The sequence below is a fragment of the Dasypus novemcinctus genome, chromosome 22 (genome assembly GCF_030445035.2).
Source record: "Dasypus novemcinctus isolate mDasNov1 chromosome 22, mDasNov1.1.hap2, whole genome shotgun sequence".
NCBI lineage: Eukaryota > Metazoa > Chordata > Mammalia > Cingulata > Dasypodidae > Dasypus > Dasypus novemcinctus.
The window spans coordinates 57,838,044-57,863,583 of record NC_080694.1 but is presented as its reverse complement, the minus strand read 5'-3'; the positions used below and the strand labels follow the sequence as shown (position 1 = coordinate 57,863,583).

Here is a 25,540-nt window from a genome sequence, read left to right as displayed (position 1 = left end):
AGTCTCAAATATTTACTATCAGGCTTTTTACTAAAACGTCACGAGGACTCTGAGCAGGAAAAGAAGGGACCAGGCGCAGAGGGAGAATGCTGAGGCTTCTAAAGGTTTTCCTATGCAAAAAAAGGCAAGAGACAAAGACAGACACGGGGACAGTTAGGGACATCAACATTTCATCAAACACCTATGAAGTCCCCTTGACACCTAGCAATGGGTCCTGGCTCTGGGGTTGGCAGCTGTAGAAGCAAGAGTCACAGAGGGTCTTTATTCAGGTTTCTGGAAACTTCAAGGTAAATATCCCCTAAAGCAACTAAAAAAGCTTCAAGTGTGAAAACTGCTAGTCATAATGTCTTAAGAAACCTCTGAAGTGAAAAGCAGCAATATCCTTACCGTAACGACCCAAATGATTTAGAATGATGCCACTTGCGTGGAATTAAACTTCCACATACGGCTCCTGTGCTCACGTTTCTCCCCACTGAGAAGATGAAGCTTACTTTTAAGAATGAGCAGTAAAGTTTGCTATAGAATACTTTTTGGAAGGGCAAAAATCCCTTCTGAATGAAGAAAAAGTTGGAAAGCTACTGAATTAAGAAAATAAACCTGCATTATGGTGGCTCTTAAAGAATCCCAAGGCAGGGGTTCAATTGAAGATTTCAGCACTCTCCTTGCATTTAACGTCAAAATACGAAAACCAGGAAATAACAGTAAACCATAAAGTACTAGGCTAATATAAACCACTTGCAGGGGAAAACAAAAAGTTTTCTAAGGGCCAAATAATATTTTCTTCCTCAAAATCCCCTGCTACTTCACTGATACTCATAACTATTTTTTCTTCGATGCAAATAGTTTTATCTTTTCTTATATGAATATATGTCTACTGTAAAACGTTCACTCAACAGTGAGAAATATCAGAGGATAAAACTCAACTAATCTGTCCCACTTGAGTTCAGCACAATTAACAATTTGGTGAACTCTCTTTCACAAATCTCCATGCATATCTATGTAGTCATACATATAATTTTACCTAATTGGAATACTAACTTGATGCTTTTATTATGGACTCCTTTTTAAATTCTCTTTGAAGAAAAATAAAAATAAAACACTGGCATGTATACAAAGTAAGAAAACAGTTTCATACAAAATGGTCTAAAATGACCACAATTTCACTATCGTCAGCTCATCTCAATCTACAGATTCTGAAACCTTCTGCTTCTTTAACTTTTCTGATGGCGTCTATTTTAAATTTAGAATAGTAGAATTTCCATTTAAAATAAAATAATCTTTATACCTTATAGAAAATAAGTTGATTCTGTATAGTAAAAACTAAAAATTTAGCTAGCCTACTTATGCTATCACAAACTTCTCTTTCTTGAACTCCTAATTCTAGTGAGTTTCATTAATTTCCCATTATCAAGATTTTCAAAACTGACATTCTGTTATGTAATAATAAGTCATCCTTTGTCTTAGTTGATATTAAATTTTTAAACCCAATTAAAATGCAATGACAAAATCATGATTACAGTACTCACAAAGAAACAAAATCTTAGGTCTTTTATCTTCTGCTGCTCAAAGTAGATTGGCCCCAAGGAGCTATTTTTAAAATTTTCCTTTCAACTTTTCTAATTTTTTCTGATTTATTTTCTGCAACAGTTTGTTATGTATTTCTTTCTTGGTTTTCATTATAATGCTGGAAAGCGTCCTCATGTAACTCTTTCATCTAAGGTATGTCAGGGGAAATTATCCGAGCCCATGTCTGAAAATGTTTTTCTTCCATCCTCATCTCTGATTGACAGAGTATCTCAGTATAGAATTTTGGCTCAAACTTAATCCTTCTCTGAGCTTTGCTGACACCACCTCTTTCTCCCTCCAGTAATCGAGATCAGTGCTAAGGACTGTGTAGCCATTTATTCCCTCTAGGACTCTTTAAGTATCTTTTCTTGATGCTAGGTGTTCTGAAATTTGACCAGGATGAGTCTACTGGGTCTTTTTCATTTCCTTTTCATTTCAGTCTATTCTTACTTTATAGAAACAGTATTCTCCCAAATCCCACTGAACACATTAGTAAGAATTTTTAATAAGTCTTCTGCTACACTCTGCATTATGTGGGCTCAGTTCTTTGGTTTATCCTGGCCCATCTTTGACCTGTTATTGGTTTTCCTCAAATATCTTAGGCACCTTTCTTTGGGTTTATATTTTTGGAGGGAAAAATTCTATACTTTAAATTCAAAAATTATTTTAATTCTTTGTGTCCTCCACTCCCCAAACCTAGCTAGAAAAGAGAGGAATGAAGTAAACCAGAAAAGCATCTGTTTCTCATCAGCACTCAAATACTAATTAAAATTCAACAAACTCTTAACTCTGCAGAAGAATCTAGAAATTAGTTTCCTACCCATGGAAGTATGCGGGACTAGAGAGAAAGATACAGACGGTCTGTAGAGTAGCCAATCTGACTACCCTCAGATTTAATTATCTGTATTCGTAGTTCCTTAATATTTATACATACATCTAAAAGCTTTAATGGCTATCTTAAAAGGTACAAAATCATCATCGATTAAAAGTGCCTATTTGTCACTAGATTTATTCTATATTTTCTTCCCTCTGCATCTCCCTCCAAAATCTACTTACATTTGTTGCTGCCATTGTGCCCTCCTTATTGCGTCTGGCTACGATTCAAACGCCAGAGGCCTTTGCCCATAGACGGGAAGCTAAGCCTGAGCGGAAGCACAGGTGGTGCCGGGAGGAGACCTGCTCTTACCTGCTGGGTGGTGCTGGTGACAATTCCCTGCTGGAGGCGGTAGGCCTGCTCCTGGAGGTATTTTCTAGTCTCATGATTCCGGAGCAGATAGTTCTCTATCTGGAAATGAAGCACATGCATCTGTCAAGAACGCATTTTGACTCCGTAGAGAATAAAGTTATAAGTGACACAGCCAGTTGCTGAACTTAAAACCAAAGCTCTAGCACACACACTGCCCAGGTCTTGACCCCAAAAAACGTATGGGAGGAGGGAAAAAGACCTCATCATGATTTATTATAGGCTAGAAACTTAACTTGCAGGTAGCTGGAATAATTTCTATGTGACTAAGTAGCAGACAAAGGCAAGCAAATATTTCATTGCCTACAGGTTTAGAGACCCCATTTAATGACTTTTCTTCACTCTTCTGCACATACTCTCAACCCTTCTCTCTCATAAATGTTTAATTACTAAACAGTTTGGAAGGTAAATAAATTTCCCCAAGGAGTACAGTTTACTCTCTGACTTATTCCAGTGGAAGGATCCACCAGTACATGGAAAATTCTTTAAGGGGGGAAAAAAAAAGATAAAACAGCTACAAGTTTTGGAAGATAGATGTTGGTATACTCCAAGGCATAAACTATTTTTATGACAGATTTTCATATTTTCTCAAAACAGGTTTGATTTTAATAAAATTACAGCAAGAAAATGGGTTTCTGCAGAAAATAGGAAATCCTGAAATTGTCTGGCCATCTGTACTTTCACACGTATAGACAACTGAAATATTCAAGAGGACAAACAGTAGTAAATGGATTGAAATAAAGTAATGGATATTTTTGGATATAATGATATACACTGAACAAAAAAAGGGTTAATTACTGGGAAGGATGGAGTTATAAAAATGATTTGAGATGGGTAAACTGTACCATCTGGTTTCTTTTTATGTTTATTTTTAAAAATACCTTTTAACCATTTAGCTTTTAATTGGCACTACAGTTCCTTGGTTAAAACCTTCTAATAACTGTGAGGCACTCATTGTTATTACAATTTTATTTTAATTTTCCATATGCTGAAATGACTACTACTTAATATCAATTAGGAACAATTAAAATGCAGACTATAATTAACTAACATCCCTGGAAACTATAAAGCAGAACAAAATGTACCTTTATACTAAATGTAAATGAAGAAATTATAAAGACAAGAAGATCCTTGAAACGAATCATTAAAGTGACATATTAATGCCTTGACTTTAAATTATATTAACTTGCTTTTGCTGTTTCCCAGGAAGTCATCCCTTTCCAAGGTGACATTGCCATCACTGCAAAACATTTCTTCTAGAAAGATTCTTGCCCTGAAACCTGATAGGCGCACACTGCCATCCAGCTTCGGGGACTTTTGTTTTGTCATTTGTGCTTTTACATTCAATCTCATAAAGCACCAGCTATGGCCTGGTTCTGGGGGTAGTTTGTTTATTTGGGGGGCTCAGCTCAGACGCAGGCAGTGCAGCCAAGGCTGGCTCAGGTACTGGCGGCGTGGAAGGAATTTGTCAGAGACCCTTCTCAGCTGGTTTCAACACCAGCTCAAGGGGAAGGAAGAAGAGCATTGCTCAAGGGTCTTCACCATCAGTCATGTACACCCCACCATTGCAACTCTTCATATCTAGGTTGAGCAGGGCATGCTCTCCTTCCATGCACCATTTCAGACAAAGGGTGGCAAAGTAAGGTCAATCAAAAGGAAGGGCCAAAGGATGATGACCAAATTTCCTGGGACCCCTGGTCAGCATAGGGCAATCTGGGTCAGTCTCATTGCTGGAAATAGCACCAGCCCAGGAAGCAAAAGTCCTGTTGTTTTAAAAGGATCTTTGTAGTAAACAACAGCAACAAACTTATAAAGATTGACTATGGAATCAAAATTGTTTTTCTTTACTAAACGTAAAGAACCATACTTAGTCCAGAGGCTAGGGCTCTATCTGTTAAAATGAAAACTTGACACACTAAGTATTAAAAGGAAAAATTAATATGAGCATTAAAGTAATTGGTTTTTCATTTTTTAAAAAACATATATTTTCTAGTTAACGAATTTGTATCCTCCTTTGCCTTGGCCCCCATTTTCTGTATCTTAGTGTTCTGATCTGAAAAAATGACCTGATTTGGTCGGATTAATATCATGTTTATAACTGCTGTACCTGTTAATTTTTTAAATCTTCCCCCCTTTTTCTGCCTTCTCTGATTTTAACTGAACTTTTTGTATGATTCCATTTTCTCTCTTCTCTTAGCATATAAATAATGCATCATTATTTAAGGTTTTCTAGTGGTTGCCCTAGAATTTGCAAGATATTTACAACTAATCTAAGTCCACTTTGAAATACAACTATATTGTTGCAGGGGAGAGCAGATACTTCCTAAGAGTGATCCAATCCCTTCCTCCTCTCCAGATCATTCTTTTCACTTACCCTCTTGCTCTAATCACCCAATATGGAGGTGTTATTAAAGTCACCTGGGAGACCCATTAGGAACAAGGAAAATAAAAGACTTTCTCTTCATTGACTCCTTCTCTAACACCTCCTTTATATATATCCGAACTTCTGACCTATATCATTTTCCAACTTCTTTTAACATTTTTTCTCAAGACAGGTCTCCTGGTGACAAATTCCCTCAGTTTTTGTCTGGGCCAAGAAACTGTATTTCTCCTTCACTTTTGAAGGAGTATTTCACTGGATACACAATTTGAGGTTGGGGGTGATGGTTTCCTTTCAACACTTTAAATATTTCCCTGCACTTCTTGCTAGCATGGCTTCTGATGAGAAGTCTGATCTAAGTATCCTCTGCAGGTGAGATATGTCCCATTCCACAGGGTCTTTTTTAAAGACTTTTTTCTTTGCCTGTGGTTTTCTGCAGGTTGAATATGATATGCCTAGATAAGGATTTGCGGGGGGCGGGGGGACATGACTTATCCTTCTTGGTAGTCTCAGTGCTGCCTGGATCTGTGGTTGGTGTGTTGGTGTCTGTCACTAAACTTGTAAAATTCTCAGCCATTTTAACTTCAAATATTTCTTCTGCCCCCTTTTCTCTTCTCCTCCTTTCTTCTCTTTTCTCTTCCTATCACATCTATGTTAGATCTTTTGCAATTGCCCCACAGATCTTGGATGTTCTGTTCTTGGTTTTTTATTCTTTTTTTCTCTTTTCATTTCAGCCTGGGAAGTTTCTATCTTCAAGTTTACTGATTCTTCTACTGATGAGCGCATCAAAAGCACTCTTCATTTCTGTTAGTGTTCTTTTATTTCTAGCATTTCCTTTTTTTTTTTTTGATTTTTTTTTATTGATTTTGTAAAAATATTACATTAAAAAAATATGAGGTCCCATTCGACCCCACCACCCCCACCGCACCCCTCCCCCTCCCCCCCCCCCCCCCCACAACACTCACTCCCATCATCATGACACATCCATTGCATTTGGTAAGTACATCTCTGGGTATCTCTGCACCTCATGGTCATTGGTCCACATCATGGCCCACACTCTCCCCCATTCCATCCAGTGAGCCCTGGGAGGATTTACAATGTCCGGTGATTGCCCCTGAAGCACCATCCAGGGCAACTCCAAGTCCCAAAGGCGCCTCCACATCTCATCTCTTCCTGCCATTCCCCATACCCAACAGCCACCATGTCCACTTTTCCCACTCCATTGCCACCTTTTCTCTGAGGTCCTTGGATTGGTTGTGTCCGTTGCACCTCTATGTCAAGAGGAGGCTCAGATTCCACATGGTTTCTAGCATTTCCTTTTGATTAGTTTCCAGCTATCTGTTTACATTACCCATCTCTTTTTGTATTTTGTCTACTTTTTTCACTAAAGTCCTTAATATATTAGTCATAGTTACTCTAAATTTCCTATCTGACAATCCCTAAATCTGTGTGAGCTCTGCCTGAGTCTAATGCTTGCTCTGGCATTCAGGCTGCTTTGACTAACCTCCTAGCACACCCTTTAATTTTCTGCTGAAAGCTGGGCATGGGGGCATCTCATATCAGGGATTAAGGAGATGCAGCGTTGAGGTTTAATGCGATTTTGGCTAGAAGACAGGCTGTACTTTATGTTTTCTGTAGCTATGGGTGCCAGAGCCTGCAGCTTCCTCTACTTTCCTTGGTGCTTCCTCCCCTCTGTCTCTGGGTTCCCCAAGAACTCCTTCTTAAATAGAGCCTGTCATCCAGCTCTATCTGCTGTAATCCAACTTGCTCTGCTTTTTCCTGGTCGTGAGGATGGGGTGATAATTTCCAAGCTCTTTACATGTTGGGGTTGACTCTTGCAGCCTGGCTTCTCTAAAATGTCTTTTGTTGTAAGCTGATGAACATCCTTTTGGAAAGTGCAAGGATACCTAACGTGTATGTTGCTTTGTGGTTTGCAAACTGCTTTTCACATAGACTACCTCTTTGATCCTTTCTGTCACTTTAGGTCAATTACTTAGCCTCCACACCCATGGAGGCTCATGGCTTTCTTTAATTAAATGTGTTAACTTATGAGGAGCACTAAAAACAGTGTCAGCTATCCAGTAAGAACTGTATGTTAAGTATTAGCCTAACCATAGTAAAGGCATGGCTTTATTTTTCCAACTTTATACATGAAGCTATGGACCACTGTCCATGTGGTGCAGCGGTGCTCCAGAATGTATTCGCCAGGTGCAGTGGATGTGCCGCGATGATGGAAGAGGTTGTTGATGTGGGAGGGGTGGGGTGGGGGGTATATGGGGACCTCATATTTTTTTAATGTAACATTAAAAGAAAATAAAGAAGAAAAAATTAATTTTTTTTAAAAAGGTACAGAAAAAGTAAGTAATTTATTGACTATTGCAAAGCTGGGAAAAGTTGGATTTGAAGTCAGAATATCTGAATCCAAATCCTGGGTACTTCTTTTACCACACTGAAGCTGGCCCCAAAATCTTATTCCCTTCTTTCCAACAAATGTCTAAGGGGTGCCCAAGCATGAATGACAGGCGTTATGCTAGCTGCTGGTTATAAAAAGGATTAAAAATGCAAGCAAACTTCATAAAGACAGATAGTAGATTATAAGTTACCAGGGGCCAGGGGCATGGGATGGGAAGAGGAAGTTATTGCTTAATGGGTACAGAGTTTCTGTTTGAGGTGATAAAAAAGTTGGAGTAATGGATATTAATGATAGTAGCATAATATTGCAAATGTAATTACTATTACTGATTTGTACACTTTGACGGCTAATTTGGGAAATTTTAAGTTGTATATTTGTTACTACAATAAGCATTTAAAAAAATAACAATACTACATAGGCTTTGCCTTCAAGGAGTCCAAAGTCCACGGGGAGAAAAAGACATGGAGACAGATAATTTAAGACACGGAGACAGACAATTTAAAACATGTCGCAGAGGTCAGTGTGAAGCACAGGAAACCTAGAGAAAACCACCCACCCAGGGGAAGGGGAATTATGAGAAGGTTTCTGGGCGAGCTGACACTGGACGGCCATCTCAGCAGGCATCCACGGTGCTCTCTATGCGGTGGGGAAAGCATGAGCGTGGCCTGGTCTAGAGCAGTGGGCCGGGTCTAGAGCAGTGGCACTCACACTCTGCAATCGTTAGGAGAGCTTATGACACAGATTCCTGAGGCCCACCTCCTCCAGAGTTTCTGGGCCCAAGACTGTATTTCCAACAAGTTCCCAGGGTGGAGCAAAATGAACGGTAAGGGATGGAAAGAGATGCAGTTAGGGGTGGAAAGGAGATGGATGGTGCAGAAAATTCCGTTCTGTGTTAAAGGAGACCAGGCTTTATCCTGACACCACTGGGGAGGGAGGGAAGGAAGGTTTTAGTCTGTTCAGAGTTACCCTATAAGATGGCTATTTTCGACTACAGCCCTGGAAATAGAAGAGTGGAGGCAGGAATTGACACTAGGCCAAGGAAGCTGTAGCAATAATCCTGGAGAGCTACGATGAAGCGTGAACGAAGGCAGCTTTAATTGGAATAAAGGGAGGAGGGCTCACGGAGGGATTTTTGCTATACTATTGGTAGACTTGGTGACTGGTTGGCTAAGGAGGCTGTGGGAAAGGAAGGGGGGGCTGGGGAGATTGCATGAAGGCCCATACTGGCAGAGGAGAGAGAACGGAGAGGAGAAAAGATTTCAGAGGTTCCCAAAACACCACGATAGTGAGTGGTTTTTCAGATGGGAAATGTTCAGGCATATCTTAAGAACAGAGAGAAAAGTACTCATGGAAAAGGACGAACATAGGGGAGAGTGAAGGAATGATTCACAGGGAATTTTCCAGAACAGGACAGAGAAGGGAGGTCAAAGGCCCTGGTGGATGGCTGGGCTTTCAAGAGGAAAGGGACATCATCCTCTGAGTTTGTAAGGGAGGAAGGAAGAACGGTTATGGGATCAGACACATTTTCAGACAAAAACCATGGAGGACAATCTCAGGAACACCCAAATTTCTTGATGAAGAAGGGAGGCAGTTCTATCCATTAAGGACGAAGGGTGGAGAGGGTGTCCACGTCATGACACACATTCTCCACAGGACGGCTGGGAAGTTAGCGGTGCTGAAGCTCTGGCATGTGATGTTGCAAGGATGCTTCTTTATTCTACTTAAATTTCACATCAAGTTTTAGTCTTCCTTTTTTTATTCCTCCCAGTCACGCATCATAGCAGTCATGAGAATAAGAATTAAGATAATGTGAAGAAAGCTTTGTAAACTAAAAGTACTACTCAAATGTTCAGAATCATTAAGAACACAGTTCAATTCAAAAGTGAATTTATTGTAATTGAGCTGTTGAGTCTTCAGTACCTTCTGTAGAGCCTCTTCTGTTTTTTCAGGGTTTGTTTTTAGGGCTTGAGCAGCATCATACATAGGAATCGGCATAAATCTCAACGTGTAATTCCTAAGAAAGGGAGAAAACGGTAAGCTTATTTTAAAATACCCCCCATTACCTTAATTCTGCACGCTTTGAAAAATGAAGCTGCAAAAGTAACTTAGAAAATTCTAACTCACCAGACCATGCCAGCCCCTAGAATGCAGACCCACCTTTTCCAGGTAACACACGCAGCACCACAGCTGGCCTCACTAGCGCATGCCGTCGTGCAAACCTGGCACAACTCTGAAGGACAGAGTTTTGGTGCGTGCTTTGGGTTTTGAATTACATCATGACCACACTTGCATATTAGGACTGGAAAGACAGCAGCAGACTCAAGACTATAACAAAGTCCTTGCGTTTTAATAACCGGTAACCAATGGACCTGAATGTACCTGGATGATCACCGTGATTATATGCGACAGCCAGACCCGAACTGGTAGAGGCAAAAAGACAAAAAGAAACGTGGAGCATTCGCTTGCAAAGCGAGGCCGTTGGAAGCACCCGCAGCACTAGACGGCTCCACCTCGGGGCTCCTTCAAGCTAACAAGCCCAAGAGCAGGGCACCGTCCTGAGAACACCACTGGGGAGCGGCCTGGCCAGCACCCCGACCCCTGCCAGTCCTTCCGTTTGCATCCAAGATCCACACCCAAGTCCATCAGGCTCTAGAAACCAGCGGAAGATATTGTGGGCTGCCGTGTCTGTTATCTCACTGCCATGGATCGGCCAGTTACACAGAAGAGGACAGAACAAGTCATTTTTGCATGAGGAAGACACACAGGACTTTGAATTTAGACTCCGGCCTGTAGCCCTGTAACCTGGCTACAGACTAAGTACGTACCCACGTGACCCTACCACCTGCTTCCGTAGCCAAACCCCAACACTGGACAAGTCTTCTCTCCCCCACCAAATGAAGCTGGCTAGTAAGACAGAGAATCAATAGGCGGGCCTGGAACCTGGCAGAGAGTCCACGTGGACATCAATAACTCCAAGACGGCTGCCGGAGGACCCTCCCCAAGATTCTGCCATTCAGTACAGGATTTCCTCCAGAAGCCAGGAGAACCCCCCGATATTCCTCAAGGACTTTATCACTGGACCCTCCCAGGGGACTGATGGGTGGGGTAACCAATCAGAACAGCAAACAGCCGGACCTCCTCCCCTGCCATTAGCAAAGGGGAGGAATAATTAACGGTTCAAAAAGCAGGCGCAAGGCCTGAAAGCGCTATCTCGCCTTTGGACCTCTGTTCCTGCCCTCTGCGCCCTGTTCTCTCCATTTTTCCTCTGCCATGATGGCCACGCAAGTAAAACCTGGGCCTTATAATTTATAATAGGGAAAGGGCTGGGGGGCTGAGCCTTGGGAGCTTGTGGTGACAACAACTTTGACCTGCTGGCTGAAGTAGAGCCATGGGATGTAGAACTGGTGGGCATTTAGAGATAATTCAGCCCGATTTTATGCAAGAATTAGCCAGAGAGAGAAGGCTTTGGCCAAGCTCAGAGGGTGGTGACAGAACTGGGGACAGAATGGAGAGCTTAGAATTGTCAGTCCAGGGTTGTGCTGGCGGCATCAGGGGGGCATGGGAGCTCCTCCTGGGGGGCCTCAGGTAAGGAGGGGAGCTGGGAAAACACACACCAGTGAGCACTTCCTCACTGTCCCCAGGGAAGCGGCTCAGCTCAGCCGCTATGGGTCCCTTGTTCCCACCCCCCTTCACAGCCCCTCTCGTGTAATGCCGCGCCCATTTCTGCATTCATGCAGATGAACTGCTCTGACCACCTGTGCACGTACAACAATGCAGTTTGAGCACTGCGAAGCTCAGGAAGGGTCAGATTCCTCGCATTTTTCCCCACCCATGTCCAGTGTTAGATTTCTTTCATTTCCTTTGCTGGCATTTTGCACACATAGGGAGAGTAAATAATAACTGCAGACTTTAGTTCCTGAGATAATAAGGAAAGCCCTTCATAGTCCTGACAAAAGGCAGCCGTGGGCTTACCATTTCTAGTCCATTTTTCATATGTGGGCCTCTGCTTTTTTCTCACCCCCAGATTATAAATTGTCATGATGGGCAAAAAAGCAAGACTCGACAGAAAAAGATGGTGAAAGCACGGGAGGTTGACGAAGGCACCCATCGCACGGGTCTCTCCACTGCCCCACCCAATCCTGACCTCGGTGGGGGGGCTTAGGAAGCTGGGCGTCTCTGCCCTCAGTTTCCAGATGAGGAAACTCACAGCAGGAGAAGTCAGTGTCTTCCAAGGTCCCTTGGTCAGTGAGCAACAACCTATGCCCGGCTCTTCTGACTCCCAAGTTATCGCCACTCCTATTACCCTACAGAAAATACAGAGACCCTGGGAGCTTTGGGTGTTGTTTTTCCAGAAAGAAACCCTAATGAAAACTTACTTTTCCATAGCAACTGCTATATCTTGAAAGCCTTGTGCGGTGATGTTGTTCTTGTCCCATATCACAGTCCTGTTTGAAAACCAAATCACATCAACGATCAGACATTTAGGAACGGAGGAAACAACTCGCCCGTTAAACATAAATCTCTTATAAGTAACAGTACAATGGCATCACGTGAGCAAAGAGTAATGCTCATCTCTGTTTCAAAGAAAATGAGGACAAGTATTTCCCCAGCATTATAGTCTTGACACATTCGCCACTCAAGTTCGGTGGAGAAACTACATAAAAGCAACTACAGACACATTAACTCACCATTAAGTTACCTGATGCTCTAGAGCAAGAAAACCCAAAAACCCAATTTCTCAGATATTCTCCCAATAGTATTCCAGCATTCCTGCCTGAGGCTGGGACTGTTTCCAAAAGATGCTACACTGAGACTTTTTCCATTCCAAAAAAAACCACAAGGAACACTGTCATGTTTTCTTGTGTTTTCATCATTGCCCTGACGTGGTGTGATTAGCACACTTAAGAACCGCTACCACTTTGCTCGCTCTGCTGGCAAATCCTCAGCTACTATAAATACGGGGTTGCTTATTTTTTTAAACATAAAATCTACTTCGGAAGAAGAGTATTTTGCCTTCAGTATTTACACATTTTAGAGGCATTGGAGAATCCGTCAACTCACCCTGACCGATAAAGCGGTTTTATTTGTCTGGAAGATCCCAGCCTTCCAACTTAAATTACATTCCCTTCCTAATCCCGATGACCTTCTTCGCAAACATCCTGACCTTCAAAGAAATTGCTGTGGTTTTTAGCTTTGGGCTTCTGTTTAGAAAGAAGGTCCAGAGGCTTACACTGGACAGCAATTGGAAACATCAAGAAAGAGCCCTTGAGAGGCAACGCAAATTAACTCTTCATCCGCCAGACTGCCGGACAGGGTGAACTTGCCTTTGAACCACTGGACCTCTTTCGTGTACCCTTGGGTTTTAAGTCTTTACACTGGCGGGGAGATAAGACCTTGGGCTCACTGCCAAGTACAGGGGAGCCCCTGGGGTTACCTTTCCCAGCCCTGTACATTTGGTGCTGCTGCACGCCCCCCTAATTCTCATGCTTCTGCCCCCACAGTGGTCAGCCTGCAGCGATGACGAGAAACAGGAAATGCAGCGGTTCTCAGCCAGCCGCGTTTTACTTCACGATAGAAATACTCAAGACACCAGCGGGAAGGGATCTGGGAACCTCCTCCCCAGTATGTTGCCAGAAGACTTGAGCCTCTCTCCTCTTCCTCCCGGCCGGCCCCTGGGGCAGAGCCGGGCTCTGGGGCGCTGGTTGTTGGCGTCCTGGCCAGGGCTCTCCTCGGAGACGAGCACCCATCCCTCAGCTCCCGGCGCCCGCCAGCCCACCTGAGCTTGGTGTTGATCTGCAGCGCTTTGGCCAGCATCTTCGCGCCCATGTCGCCCATCCCGTTCCCACTGATGTCCACTCTGGTCAGGGACGTGTTGCTTCCCAGGGCGTTGATGATGATGGTGACCTCGGTCTTGAGTTTCGAGTCTGCCAGGGACAGCGACTGCAGGGGCTGTGGGGTGAACAACACGCAGCGCTCACAACAGTCTCGCGGGCAGCACGAGGCGAGCGGAATTAACGGGGCTGGAGCGTATACAGGAATGCGGTTGAACGGGGAAGTGTTGGGTAGTAGGTACGGTAATAGGATACAAGTTTTAAACAAAAAATCCATGGGACTGCATAACACAAGCAATGAACCCTAAGTTAAACAGTGGACCATGCAGTTACACAATTGTATCATTTTATACAATTATAAACACATACTGTCATCAATTGTTACAAATGTACCATACCAGTGCAAAGCGTTGGTGGTGGGGGGGGTGGTATATGGAAATCCTGTGTTTTATGCATGATGGTTCTATATACCCACCACTTCTCTAATAAAAAATTTTAAAAAGCAATATTAAAAAATGTAATGATAAAACCAGTGGTTTTGAACTAAACGCATAAACATATAATATGTTACAAGAACTACATTAGACGGGGGGGCAGAGGGGCAAGGCACACGGTTTATATATACTATTGAAACTAGTACCAAAGCAAACCCGGTTGTTACAGAATCAGGATGTTAGATTTAAGCGCCGTGGTAATTACAAAGAAAATATTGGAGAATATGCAATTTCAGAGACAGAAATTAGAGTGCAGGTGGCCAGGTGCAGGGGATGGGGGGGAGTGGGGAGTCAGTATGTAATGGGGGGAGGGCCTGTGTGGGGAGATGGGAAAGTCTTAGTAATGGAAGGTAGGGAGGGTACTGCAACATTGTCAATGGGATCAATCCCGTTGAATGGTGTGCTTGGGAGGGGTTGAGATGGGAAAGCTTATGCTCCCACAAATTATTTTTTTAAAAAGAGCAACTAAAGGGACAATGACAATTAAATGCTATACATGATCCTGGATGGGCACTAACAAAAGGCTCAAAGGGACATTATCGGGACATATAAAATCTTGGAATAAAGGTTATAAGCTTTATATAAACGTGGGGAAGGGGATTTGACTCAACAGACAGAGTGTCCACCTAGCATTTGGGAGACTCAGGGTTCCTGACCTGTGTGGTGAGCTGGCCCACGCACACTGCTAATGCGTGCAAGGAGTGCCTTGCCACGTGGGGATGTCCCCCACATAGGGGAGCCCCACGCACAAGGAGTGCACCCCTACAAGGAGAGTTGCCCCATGCAAAAAAAGTGCAGCCTGCCCAGGAGTGGCGCCGCACACACAGAGTGCTGGAGATGCAGCAAGATGACACAACAAAGAGACACATTCCTGGTGCTGCTAATAAGAACACAAGTGGACACAGAAGAACATACAGCAAATGGACACAGAGAGCAAACAACGATGCAGGGAGAAATAAATAAAAAATAAGTCTTTAAAAAAAAAGTGAAGTGAAAATCCTTTTTCTTAGGAAATGTACATGGCAGTATTAAGCATACAAGGAGCATGATGTATATGACCTGCACTCAAGCACTCAGAAATGGATTGATAGATGGACAGATGGGTGGATGGAAGAAAGGAAAGAATGATACAGCAAATGTGGCAAAATGTTAAAACTGGCGGATCTGCATATCTGAGGGGGTGTGGAAGTATATTGGAGTTCTCTATAAGGGTTTGTATTATTTTTTAAGTGTCCTATAAGATAAGTCTTCCCTGTAAGTTTGAAAGTATTTAAAAATAAAAAGGTTTGAAAACTGAGAAGAAAAAAATCCAATCACACTCAATGACCTGCTCATTAGGAAATTATAAGGCATGTACTCATGCCACAAAGTGTTTCATTGTGAAACTGCTGGCCAGAAGACACTGATACATGAGAGGTGAAGGTTCAGGCATAAAACGAAGCTTTTTGGAGTCAAACTTGAAGCAGTTGTGTTTAGTGTAGAATACCAGCCGTTCCTCTTCTCATGCAAGCAGTGAAAGACAAATAAAAACACTACACAAAAATGTCTTAGCTTCAGTATGGCTACACTGTGCCTTTTTATCCATTTTATTTTCATACAAAGTGAAATGATCCCTTAAAATAATCATAGAGGACAAATACAAAAATAAAATCCTGCCAGGATTAATAACAGCTAGTATTTAGTGAACACTTCCTATGGTTAGCCACTATTGAAGCTTTTTATGTATATATTTGTTCATTTAAGCCTCCCACTAATCCAACACGTAGGAGCTACTATTATCCCCATTTCCAAATGAGAACCTGAGGCACAGAGAGGTTACATGACTCAAACAGGATCACACAGTTAGAAAGTAGTTGGACGGGGATTCAAACTGAGACAGTTTGGTGGCAGATTCCACTGTCTTAACCACTGTACCACACTGCCTCTATTAGCTCATCCAAGATCAGTTAGGTGACCACCCCCTTAATTTGATCTTAAAAGTATCAATCAGAAAACACACCAATGGTTTTAAAATATCAAAAGAAACAGGTGTGAACTACAAAATTCCTTCATAGATAAGCTCAACAGTGAATCCAAACCAGCCCACTCACTGTCCATGTAAGTCAGAGACTGAGAGCCCCTAGGCCTGCAGGCAGCTTTGGTTTGGCCGGCACAGGATCTGGACAAGAAAAAGTTACCTGGGTTTCCAGCTGACTTATCCCCAGCTCGCTGGACTTGCTTATGTTGCCTTCCCAGCCTCACCAGCTTCTGAATTTACAATTCTTGACTTAAGCCTTAACTGAACTAATGAAGGGAGGGAGAACTCCAGGACTTTATGGCTCTACTTAACACAATTTCGGCTTCCTGGGGGATGTGGCCACCTTCTGGGCTGCCTGGGGCGGTCTATCCTGGCCCAGCCACACGTAATTCTACGCGTTTAGTCCATGAGCAGCTCCGGCATTGCAAGGAGGAGGACTCTGGAAGCAGCTCTTAGGGTTATCTGTGATCAAGTTCCATGGCAGCCCATGGGATTAGCACCCCGTGCTCTCGGGTGGTCTGGGTGATGGCACAGGCACCCAGCCAGGGTCTCTCTGTCTGGTCACCCACTGAACACGGGCTTCCAAACCAGTGTCCTGGGAGAGGTGCATCTACAACAAGGTTCCCAGAGCCAGGAGGAGGGTGTCCATGGTTTAAGACTCAGATACTGCCAGGGCAGCAAGATAGGTTTGGTATAGTGTCCAAGTTTGCGTATGTCTCCCAGTCATAACACATCTATGGTAACATATAAAAGGTAATACTCATTGGAATCAATTTTTAAAAGTAAAATGGCATGGAGAGTGTTAAGGCAATTAAATCCTCAGACAAGAAGCATGCATAGGTTTAGACTGAGATGGTTTAGCAAGGACACTGAGATCCTACATGTAAGGGAACAGAAAAAAAAAATGTAACTGCTTCAGACTCAGGAAACTTAAGATTTAAAACAATGCAATATTACTTTAATACAAAAGCCATAATCACATCTCTCATCACTTCAACAATCTCTATTCAACTGCTAACAAAAGTTATATATGAAGGCTTCTTCCTAATACTGGAAAACTGTCAATTCTGCAAGCTAGCAAGTAACAATTCCAGTACTACACTCAAATTCTAATACACCCCAGTTAACACTTAAAAATAATAGGCAGAGTCATTAATGCGAACAGAACAGCCTGAATTGCATGCATATTTATAAGGTCACCCTTTCTTGATTTACTGCACTTCCATGGAACATTACTATTTGAAATCCCACTATTTCTTTTCATAGCTGAACATGCTTAAACCAAGAATCTGTTTCCTTGCTACAGGCACTCCCAAGAGAAACATATTCTGCCCCACTGGTTACAACATGGCTTTGCATATAGTAACTGAAACAAGATTTCCTGCCACCTTAGGTGCAGATGATAATGTTATCATCCCATGGGGCAGGGTGCAGCAGCCTGGCACCCACTGTCTATAGCTGAAGGCGACATTGGAGCCCACGGGTATCTACGTTTTCCAACAGAAAAAAATGTGCAAAGCTGGACCAATAAAGCATTCCAGGGGCTGCCAAAGAACAAACTGTACAAACATAAGGTCAGAATGTAAGAAGCAAAAAGATTACTTTAACATATTTAAAACACTTCGCTTCAAATTTTCTTTAAACTGAGCTTAATTTTGCCAGTTATCAGTGGAATTTTTTTTGGTCATATAGCACAATTCCTAATTATTTTAACTTACTTGGCACATTATTAGTTCACAAGAAGAATAAAGCAAATGATAGCTGCTTTTGAAAGAGTCATCTACTTGTCAATGACATGAACATTAAATGCTGTTCATTGTACATTAATAGCAACACCCTAGTCAAAGTAGAACTCAACAGAATTTATATTTCATATACCTTCTCCAAATGTGCTTTTAGGCATATTTTAAATAACAAAATTATCTTTAAAAAGACTTTCAAAATTGTAAAAAACAGACTGTGAAGATCCTTATGCAATAAGCAAGCCATTAAATTAATAAATGTGTTTTTCCTAAACGTGTGCTAAGAAACAAATAATTTTGGGATGAATATAAACAATAATAATAGCTTTCCCAATCTTTCAAAACTAGGCCAAAACTGGGAATATTTGAAAAACCCAAATAAAGCAGAGTGATGCAAAGTCAAATTAAATACATAAAGCAGCCTAAGTTCTGAAAAATACAAGTTGCATTCTAATTACACCCCAACATTAATAGCCAAGTATGAGAAAAACAAAATATGGGTTTTATTAACAAATGAGGACAAAGGAAGTGCTTGAATTCACTAAACAATAATGAATTTCACTTTCTAACCCACTGGCTGGAGAGTATATCCACACGAAGAAGAGACCAGAGTACAGAATTTTCCCTTGACTGCCAAGGAGGGATGGGCAGGGACAAGAGAGAAAAGTTCCAGTCCCCACATACATGGCTCCTGGGGCAGTCTGAGGCTTCTGTGGACCCCAGAAAATCCTGTTCTTACAGCTAATCCATTCCAGTGCCTGTAAACCTACCATAGGTGGGACCTTTGATGATGTAACTTCAGCTGAGGGCCTTCTAAAGATAAGACTGCATGACCCAGGGTGGGTCTCAATCCTTTAACTGGCCACCAATACAGAAAAGGGCAGCAGAGAGGAAGCCAAATCTGAGAGAAGGTCCTGGGAGCCTAAGCCAAAATTAACAGAACACAGACACTGAGATCAGAAGCCACTTTAGCCAGAAGCTGAAAGCAACGAGGCCCAGAGGGGAGGGGAGAGACAAACAGACGCCATGTGCTGATGGCCCACAGCTCAGGGAGAAAACATCTGATGATGATGCCTTGACTTGGACAGTTTCACAGCCTCAGAACTGTAAGCTTTTAACCTAACAAATTCCCAACGTAAAAGCCAACCCATTTCTGTTATATTGCTCCCAGCAGCTTTTAGCAAACTAAATCAGCTCCTGAGCTTTCCCAGAAACATTAGCTGACAGCTGTAACAGAATTTGCTATTACCCTGTAGGAATTCTAAAGGAAAAAGGTGGTATTTTTTCAGTTTGGCATACCTCACATGATTGATATAAGAACTCACTCTCATGATGAAAGCAGCTATAACGCAACCTGAAGGCTGACTTCGTAGCAGGAATACACACTCATGAGGATTGTAGAAACTGCAGAAGCTGAGTTTTAGTGCCCAAAATCTCAAACAGCATCAGTAAAAGATAAGGTGCAACACACTAGCTCTAAATTAAATGGAATAATATAGCTTCTTCCTTTGCCCATAAAATACTTTTATCTTTTTTCTCGTGAATTTGAAAGGGCAAATAAAAACAGGATGCTATTTGAAATTAAATTTCTATACCCTCAACCAAGTCTTGGTCAGGAGCAACTGAAAGGGAAAAAAATATAAGGAATATACTAGCACTTGAGAAGCAATTGAAGACTGGGGACAACTTTCTTAGTCTCTTACAGTTCTACCTAATTAACAGATGAAATTCAAATTAGCAATGTTATGTTTCTCAGCATGACATAAGGTCATAAAGTCAACTAGATTGTAAAAATTCATGTCTGCCAATTAGTGTATTAGCTGAAGTTAGGAAATAGTAAAGTTTATTAAAAGATGAACTTAAGAGTCTCTTTATACTACTTTTCATCTATCAAGTACATGAAATGAAGAATAAATTTTAAATACATTCTAAAACTCTACTTAAAGCATTAAGACATACTCCCTTTCACAAAAAAATAACAATAACAGAATATGTGCACCTAGATCAAATTATTTAAAAGGATAACATTAATCTAGTAGAACTAATTAGTAAGAATGGCAACAAGCAAAAGATTTTAATTGAAAGGTTTTAAATGAATACTCACTGATTCTTCATCTTGAATCATCTGTACTAAGTTGTCCAATACTGGTGTCAGATTTCTAAAGGGATTTTAAAGAGGTGGACAGTGGAATCAAATCAAAAGCTTTTAGGCGGCTGCTTATTTTCATTAGTCATATAAAACAATTTAAAACTCTTACTTGGATTTCATATTATTAAAATTTTTGCCTAATGCCAGGTGTTGTATTGATCTGTTTTTACTGAGCCACACAATTAAGGTAGATAGGTCAGATTCTAAACCTGAAAAAAAGAAAAAAAATCAGAGTAGGTGGAGAATCAAAATACATGTATAAAAACAAATTCAGTGATGGAAAGCAAAAAATTAAGCAAAGGCTGCCTGCAGCTAGACCAACTTGAGGGACCCTGAGGATCTTTATCTTTGATTTTCAAAGAATTTATTGCTCTCTCTTCATTTCCTATTATTTCCAGTGATAAACACATTCTTTGCAAAGGCTTATCTGAATCTCTTACACAATCAGTGTCTAAACAAAATCAGCAGGAATTGAGAACGGATAATGGCAGAAAGTTTCATCTCTTTAGGGGAGAAAATTCCTACAGGCACCTCGGTGGTAGGTAACTGGAGTTAAAACCATCTATGCAAGACAGAGTCTTACACTAACACGCTACTCCTATGAGCAGAAATGTAGCTAATGAAATAAGCTTCTGAATAAACAAGGGTGTGATTTTCAACAAGAATGCAAAAGGCTGGACTCAAAGTTTTATCTTTATCAATGTCCTGGTGATATTTTTTTAACAGACTTATTTTAGCAGATTTGGCCATGGGATCAATTTAAGATTTTGGCACAGATTTATTTCATATATGAAGTCTCTTATTACATTAAGAAGTCCTGTTAGTCAAGAATTGAAATCACAGTTCTATCAAATGGGTTCTCTACACTGGGTCAGATTTTTTCCGCTCTACTTACTTACATCAAATAGTACTTGTTTCTTTTTTTTCTGAGCTCTTACTTACCATTGTCGGAGATATCTAAGCTGGTGATGTTGTGGATCTCGGCGATGCAGCCTTCTAATACCTGTGCACCTCCCGATCTCAGCTAGAGAGATACAAACCAAACACAAGGTAAAGTCTTCACCTACTGGACGTATGAGGAAAAAATTAAAAATAGGAACGATCGTTTTAAAATAAACTCAGCACCAAGAAGAGGTAAAAACTCATCAACTCCAAAAAAAGATATCCTCAGTGGCAAAGAGCCAATCACTAGTCATTGATGCATTTCCCAAGAACACAAGAGCCAACATTAAATCCTAACATTGTCAGGGAAAGGAGGAACAAAAGATGGAGACCACCCAAGCCCACTACTAAGAAAACAGTGATGTCAACACAAGAACTTTGATTTCTGACTTTTGCAAATCTAATGGAGTCCTCTAATATGTGAAAAACAGTTACTGATTTATTTGATTATACAGACTTTAAGGTATAACTCTACACCCAAGTAGCAGCAAAACAACCAGGGAGATGATTAAGACTTACTTCGAATCCAACCACTTCAGGAAGGAGCCATCCCTAACTATAAAGCAGGTAGTAGCTACTTGGATGATCACAAGATGATTTGTACAAATACATTGAGCCACAGAAGAAAAAGGTGTTAGATTAACCTATCATGTTATTGTGGTTGGCTTCTTGCATAACCAAGAGCAAATGATTCTCTTCCCATTACCTAATTTATTACAAAGAGAAAAGCAACCTATAAACCTTAATACTTTTCATCTTTTCTCATGAAACCAAAATCAAATTTTACATTAGTCAGAATATCTTTTAGTTTCCATTTCAGCATATATTGGCTGAATTCCTACTACATATAAGGCTTTTCGCAGGATGCAGCGTTTCCCAAGCTGTGACCTTTTACTTGGTAAATTTCTAATCTAAGAGAAATTGTCATTTCTTGGAAACCTACCACGTGCTAAGCTATGTGATAGGACCTTCTTTCACTAAGGAAAGCTAAAATTTCTATAAATTTCTACACCAAATGTGTAATACAAGATGCCATATCCTACTTGTTCATGCTCTGATGTAAGAATTTAAGGAATCCTTACTCCACTGTTTGAGATTAATTCTGACAGTGACCTGGACCAGAACAAAACCTGCCAGCTGTTCTGGCCATTCGCATGGTAAGCAGAATGTTGCACACACTTTGCGATTGCTCTTTACTCAGGAGGCAAGTTTAAAGTTTGGCCTTTCCCACTTTTCATGGTGACCACAGATTGCTCTGAGGGCCTGCGGTGAGCTCTCCGGGGGGCACCCCACAGAAGCAGACAACCCAGTGAGGCTGATCACGTAGTTCAGGGAAACCACAACTGACCACAGCTAAAGAGCTTCTGACCAGTCTGAGGAGCCACTGCCAAGCGCAGGCACCAGGCCCCGTCACTGCCTTTTCTCCTTTTCTCGGAAGCACTCCAGCTTATCCAAATGCTCACCAGGCTCATCAAATCCCACCACCGCTAACTGAGGCTGGCTTAGCACCCTGCTAGTCAAAGTGCGATTCCCGAACGAATGCCAGACTGCCTACGGTTCGTTACTGGTCTGAGAGTAAATAAGGACAGAAAATGAGTGTAAACATTTTAAAATCTTAGAAGAAATAACTGTAGTACTGTTGTACCTAAAAATCAAAACTGGAAGCTTGTATTATTTGTGACTTTTTATATTTTTCTAGTAATTCATTTTTATTGTGGTTTATGAATAAAGTATTGGTGTATGAAGATTTGGAAATTTTAAAAACTAACAGGCTCTTGACCACAAATGGATTGAAAAGCACTGCTCCTGGTCACAGCTTGCAAATACTTGAAGTGAACATGTAGGTAGACTTTGTCAAAATTGAAGCAAGAAATAATTTAAGTAAGAACTGGAAAGAAACATAATTTGATTTTCACAGCGTGGAAACAATTAGGCTTTTGAGAAGAGGAACAGACTAGAGCTTTACATAATCATTATTTGCTAATACTGACTTCCTTGGAGAGAGGCAAAATTTCTAGAAGAAAGTCTCTACTCATGATTTTAAAGTTCATTCAAGCTACATTTATAGAAGTGGAAAACACAGGTGACAGATAAGTGCTCAATTCTGCTTATTAATAAATACTGTTGACTGATACTTGTACCATACACGTAAAATTAACTTTTTCCAATTGTTTAAAAAAACTGGATATATCAATACATCCTAATTCCTTTTTTTTTTTAATTATCAAGTTGAAATACAGGTGGGGAAAGTACTTACACAATGGCCGAGCTAAGGAAAGCCCAAGGAGAAAAAAAGAAAACAAGACAAAAATGTTATCAGCCGTAAGTGGAACAAGAATAGAGGGGAAGCCGAAGACTATCAATACACACATAGGAGAAACAGAGAAAATATTCCCAACTCCCAAAACAAAAATTAGAAACATGAATAGGAAAATAACCTTTCATTTCCCAAGAACATTCAATTCATTTCACAAGTTATCAGATGCCTGAAATTTCCCAAAAGATAAAGCTTTCCCAAATCAGTGAAGGTTTTTCCATTACTGTAAATGGAATCCTTTTAAATGAATTTGCATAATTAGAGGTTGTATCTGTGTGTGTGCATGTAAAACTGGTTTTTAAATTGCCCTCATTTGGATCCCACACACTAGCTTTAAGCAAAATCAAAGACGAGTAAACGTGATGGAATCACTGAATTCTTTTTGAAACATTAAAAAATAAAATCACATTTCTTTCAAGAAAACAGTGTCCCCCCTAGAAAGGTGGAACATTTCAGATGCTGCTTGTAGTTCTCAGTGAATTGTTACAGCTAATGCCCAGATAGTCATAATGAGGAACAAGAGAAACAAGGAAGCTAAAACATTTAATAATTCACTTTCCCACCGTAATATCGCTCTCCACTTAAAAAAGACGTGACAAATATTACAGATTTAAATATATCAACTCCCAAATCACCTACTTTTCTTCTACAGAGGTTCCCATTTTAAGTTTTAAAATGTAATTTTCATCCTGGGAAATGCTCGCACTGAAAACCACGCGTGTGGAACGCATTCCGCTTTGCATTCCACACCGAGACGGAGAGGAAAGTGGCTGCTGCTAAACCCACAGCACACCCACCTCCCATCTCAAGGCTGGCTGGCTGGCTGTTAAATTGAACAGAATTGTCTTAAGAGGATCTGATCACTTGCTGCCATGTCCTGCTCTTTTCAAACTTTAGTATTTGTGTTTTTCTCCCTCTACTTGTCACCAAAGAACCTTGCAAAGAATTGTATGTAGGGAAGTTTCCTCTTAAAAGCCACTAACTCCCTCACCCAGACCCACACCTGGCCCTCAGCTCTAATTTGCTTTTGCCTTTTCTCTAAAATATCAGAGATTTTTCTCTCTCACTTGGAAGGAGACTAAGTCTCAAAAATTCAGTTCCAGCACTGCCCTCCTCTTCCCTTGAGGTGTGACTGTAAATACATTTTTTAAAAAATACCCCTGGACACACAGAAGTAACTGCCTCCCTGCGAGTGTGTGGGTGCGCGGGTGACACAGAACGCGATGCCACCGTCACTACTGCCACACCAAAGACAGGAGTGTAGACACCCTCCCTTAGGCATTAACCTCGGGCCTTCGGAACACACTCACGTTGCCTTCGACACGTGGTGCGAACGCCCTCTCCTCCGGATGAGTTACAGCAACGCCAGTGATTCAGAGGCAAACCTCACCACCCCAGGGGTAACACTGTTTTATGTCAAAACCAGTTTTGACCACAGATTGATGAGACTAGTTTTTCATGATTGATTTACAATAGCTTCAAAGACAATTCCAGAAAGAAAAAAAAGGGGGCTTTAGGACAAACTCTTCTAAAATCTTCTAAATAAAAACAGTGCTATTGACCTATGCTGTAAATTCTGAGATTCCAAATAAGGCTGGTCCTAGAGGAACCGCTGACTCCCCAGAAAACCACTCAGATGTGCTGGGCTCCAGGCCAAAGGCCATCCCCGAAAACTATTATCATTCCCATTCAACAGGTGAGAAACTAAGGTGTAACAGAAGGTTAAGAATTAACCAATAATTCTGATTACGGAACCATTACGTAGATGCCTTTTCATTTCCAGTATATTATAAACACGCCAAAGGTTAAGATCTGAGATTAATGAACTGGCTAGACAGACCTCACCCGTTTATACGGTCATTTCCAACTAAAACCCTGCCATCGTGAGGACTGTTCCAGACTGATCTTGCCCTTGTATATGAACACTTCTATTGAACCTGTCACCACTGCGCCCTCCCTGCGTGAGAGCCCTAAGAAGAGCCTTGTACCAGGCTCCTGCTGTGCCCCCAGGTGCCTGGGTCCCTGAGGATGGCTCTCTTGTGACGTAATAACCCCCATCCTGTCCAGCCCGTTAATATTTACAAATGAAGGAACGTGGGCCGGTCCCACCCCAATTACTCCTTAGCATAAACTGCTAAGCCTGGAGAGCAGCAAGCTATCAGGATGACTGCAGCTCCTAGAGGCAGATTTGGGGGCCCTTAGGCCACTGACCTCTGCTGCCATGTGCAAGCAAATAAACTCAACCGAAACCGCCGTGTCTCGGGAATTGGTTAATAGAGTGCACTGGGCAGAAGTGTGTGGTACCAAAGGCCGAAGGATGTGAAGTCATTTGACAAGCCAAGGGGCTGAGCCAGCCTCAAAGGCGAACTTTTTCATCCCAAAGCGTCAGCCTTAGCTCCGATACTCTTTTGCCTCCTGTGACTCTATTTTAGTCACCTTCTTACAA

General features: G+C 41.5%; 1 protein-coding gene across 4 annotated transcripts in view; it reads right to left on the bottom strand.

Annotated features, from left to right (window-relative positions):
* CARMIL1 (capping protein regulator and myosin 1 linker 1) overlaps positions 1-25,540 on the bottom strand; it is a 312,625-nt gene that overhangs the window by 79,679 nt on the left and 207,406 nt on the right. For all 4 annotated transcript variants that reach the window (XM_058285333.2, XM_058285334.1, XM_058285335.2 and 1 more), the window contains exons 18-24: positions 20,778-20,859; positions 19,945-20,044; positions 19,791-19,845; positions 13,379-13,551; positions 11,979-12,047; positions 9,523-9,616; positions 2,753-2,851 (exon numbers count right to left, since the gene is read on the bottom strand). In XM_058285333.2, the coding sequence (XP_058141316.1) occupies positions 2,753-2,851; positions 9,523-9,616; positions 11,979-12,047; positions 13,379-13,551; positions 19,791-19,845; positions 19,945-20,044; positions 20,778-20,859 (672 nt within the window). The remainder of the gene's footprint in view (positions 1-2,752; positions 2,852-9,522; positions 9,617-11,978; positions 12,048-13,378; positions 13,552-19,790; positions 19,846-19,944; positions 20,045-20,777; positions 20,860-25,540) is intronic.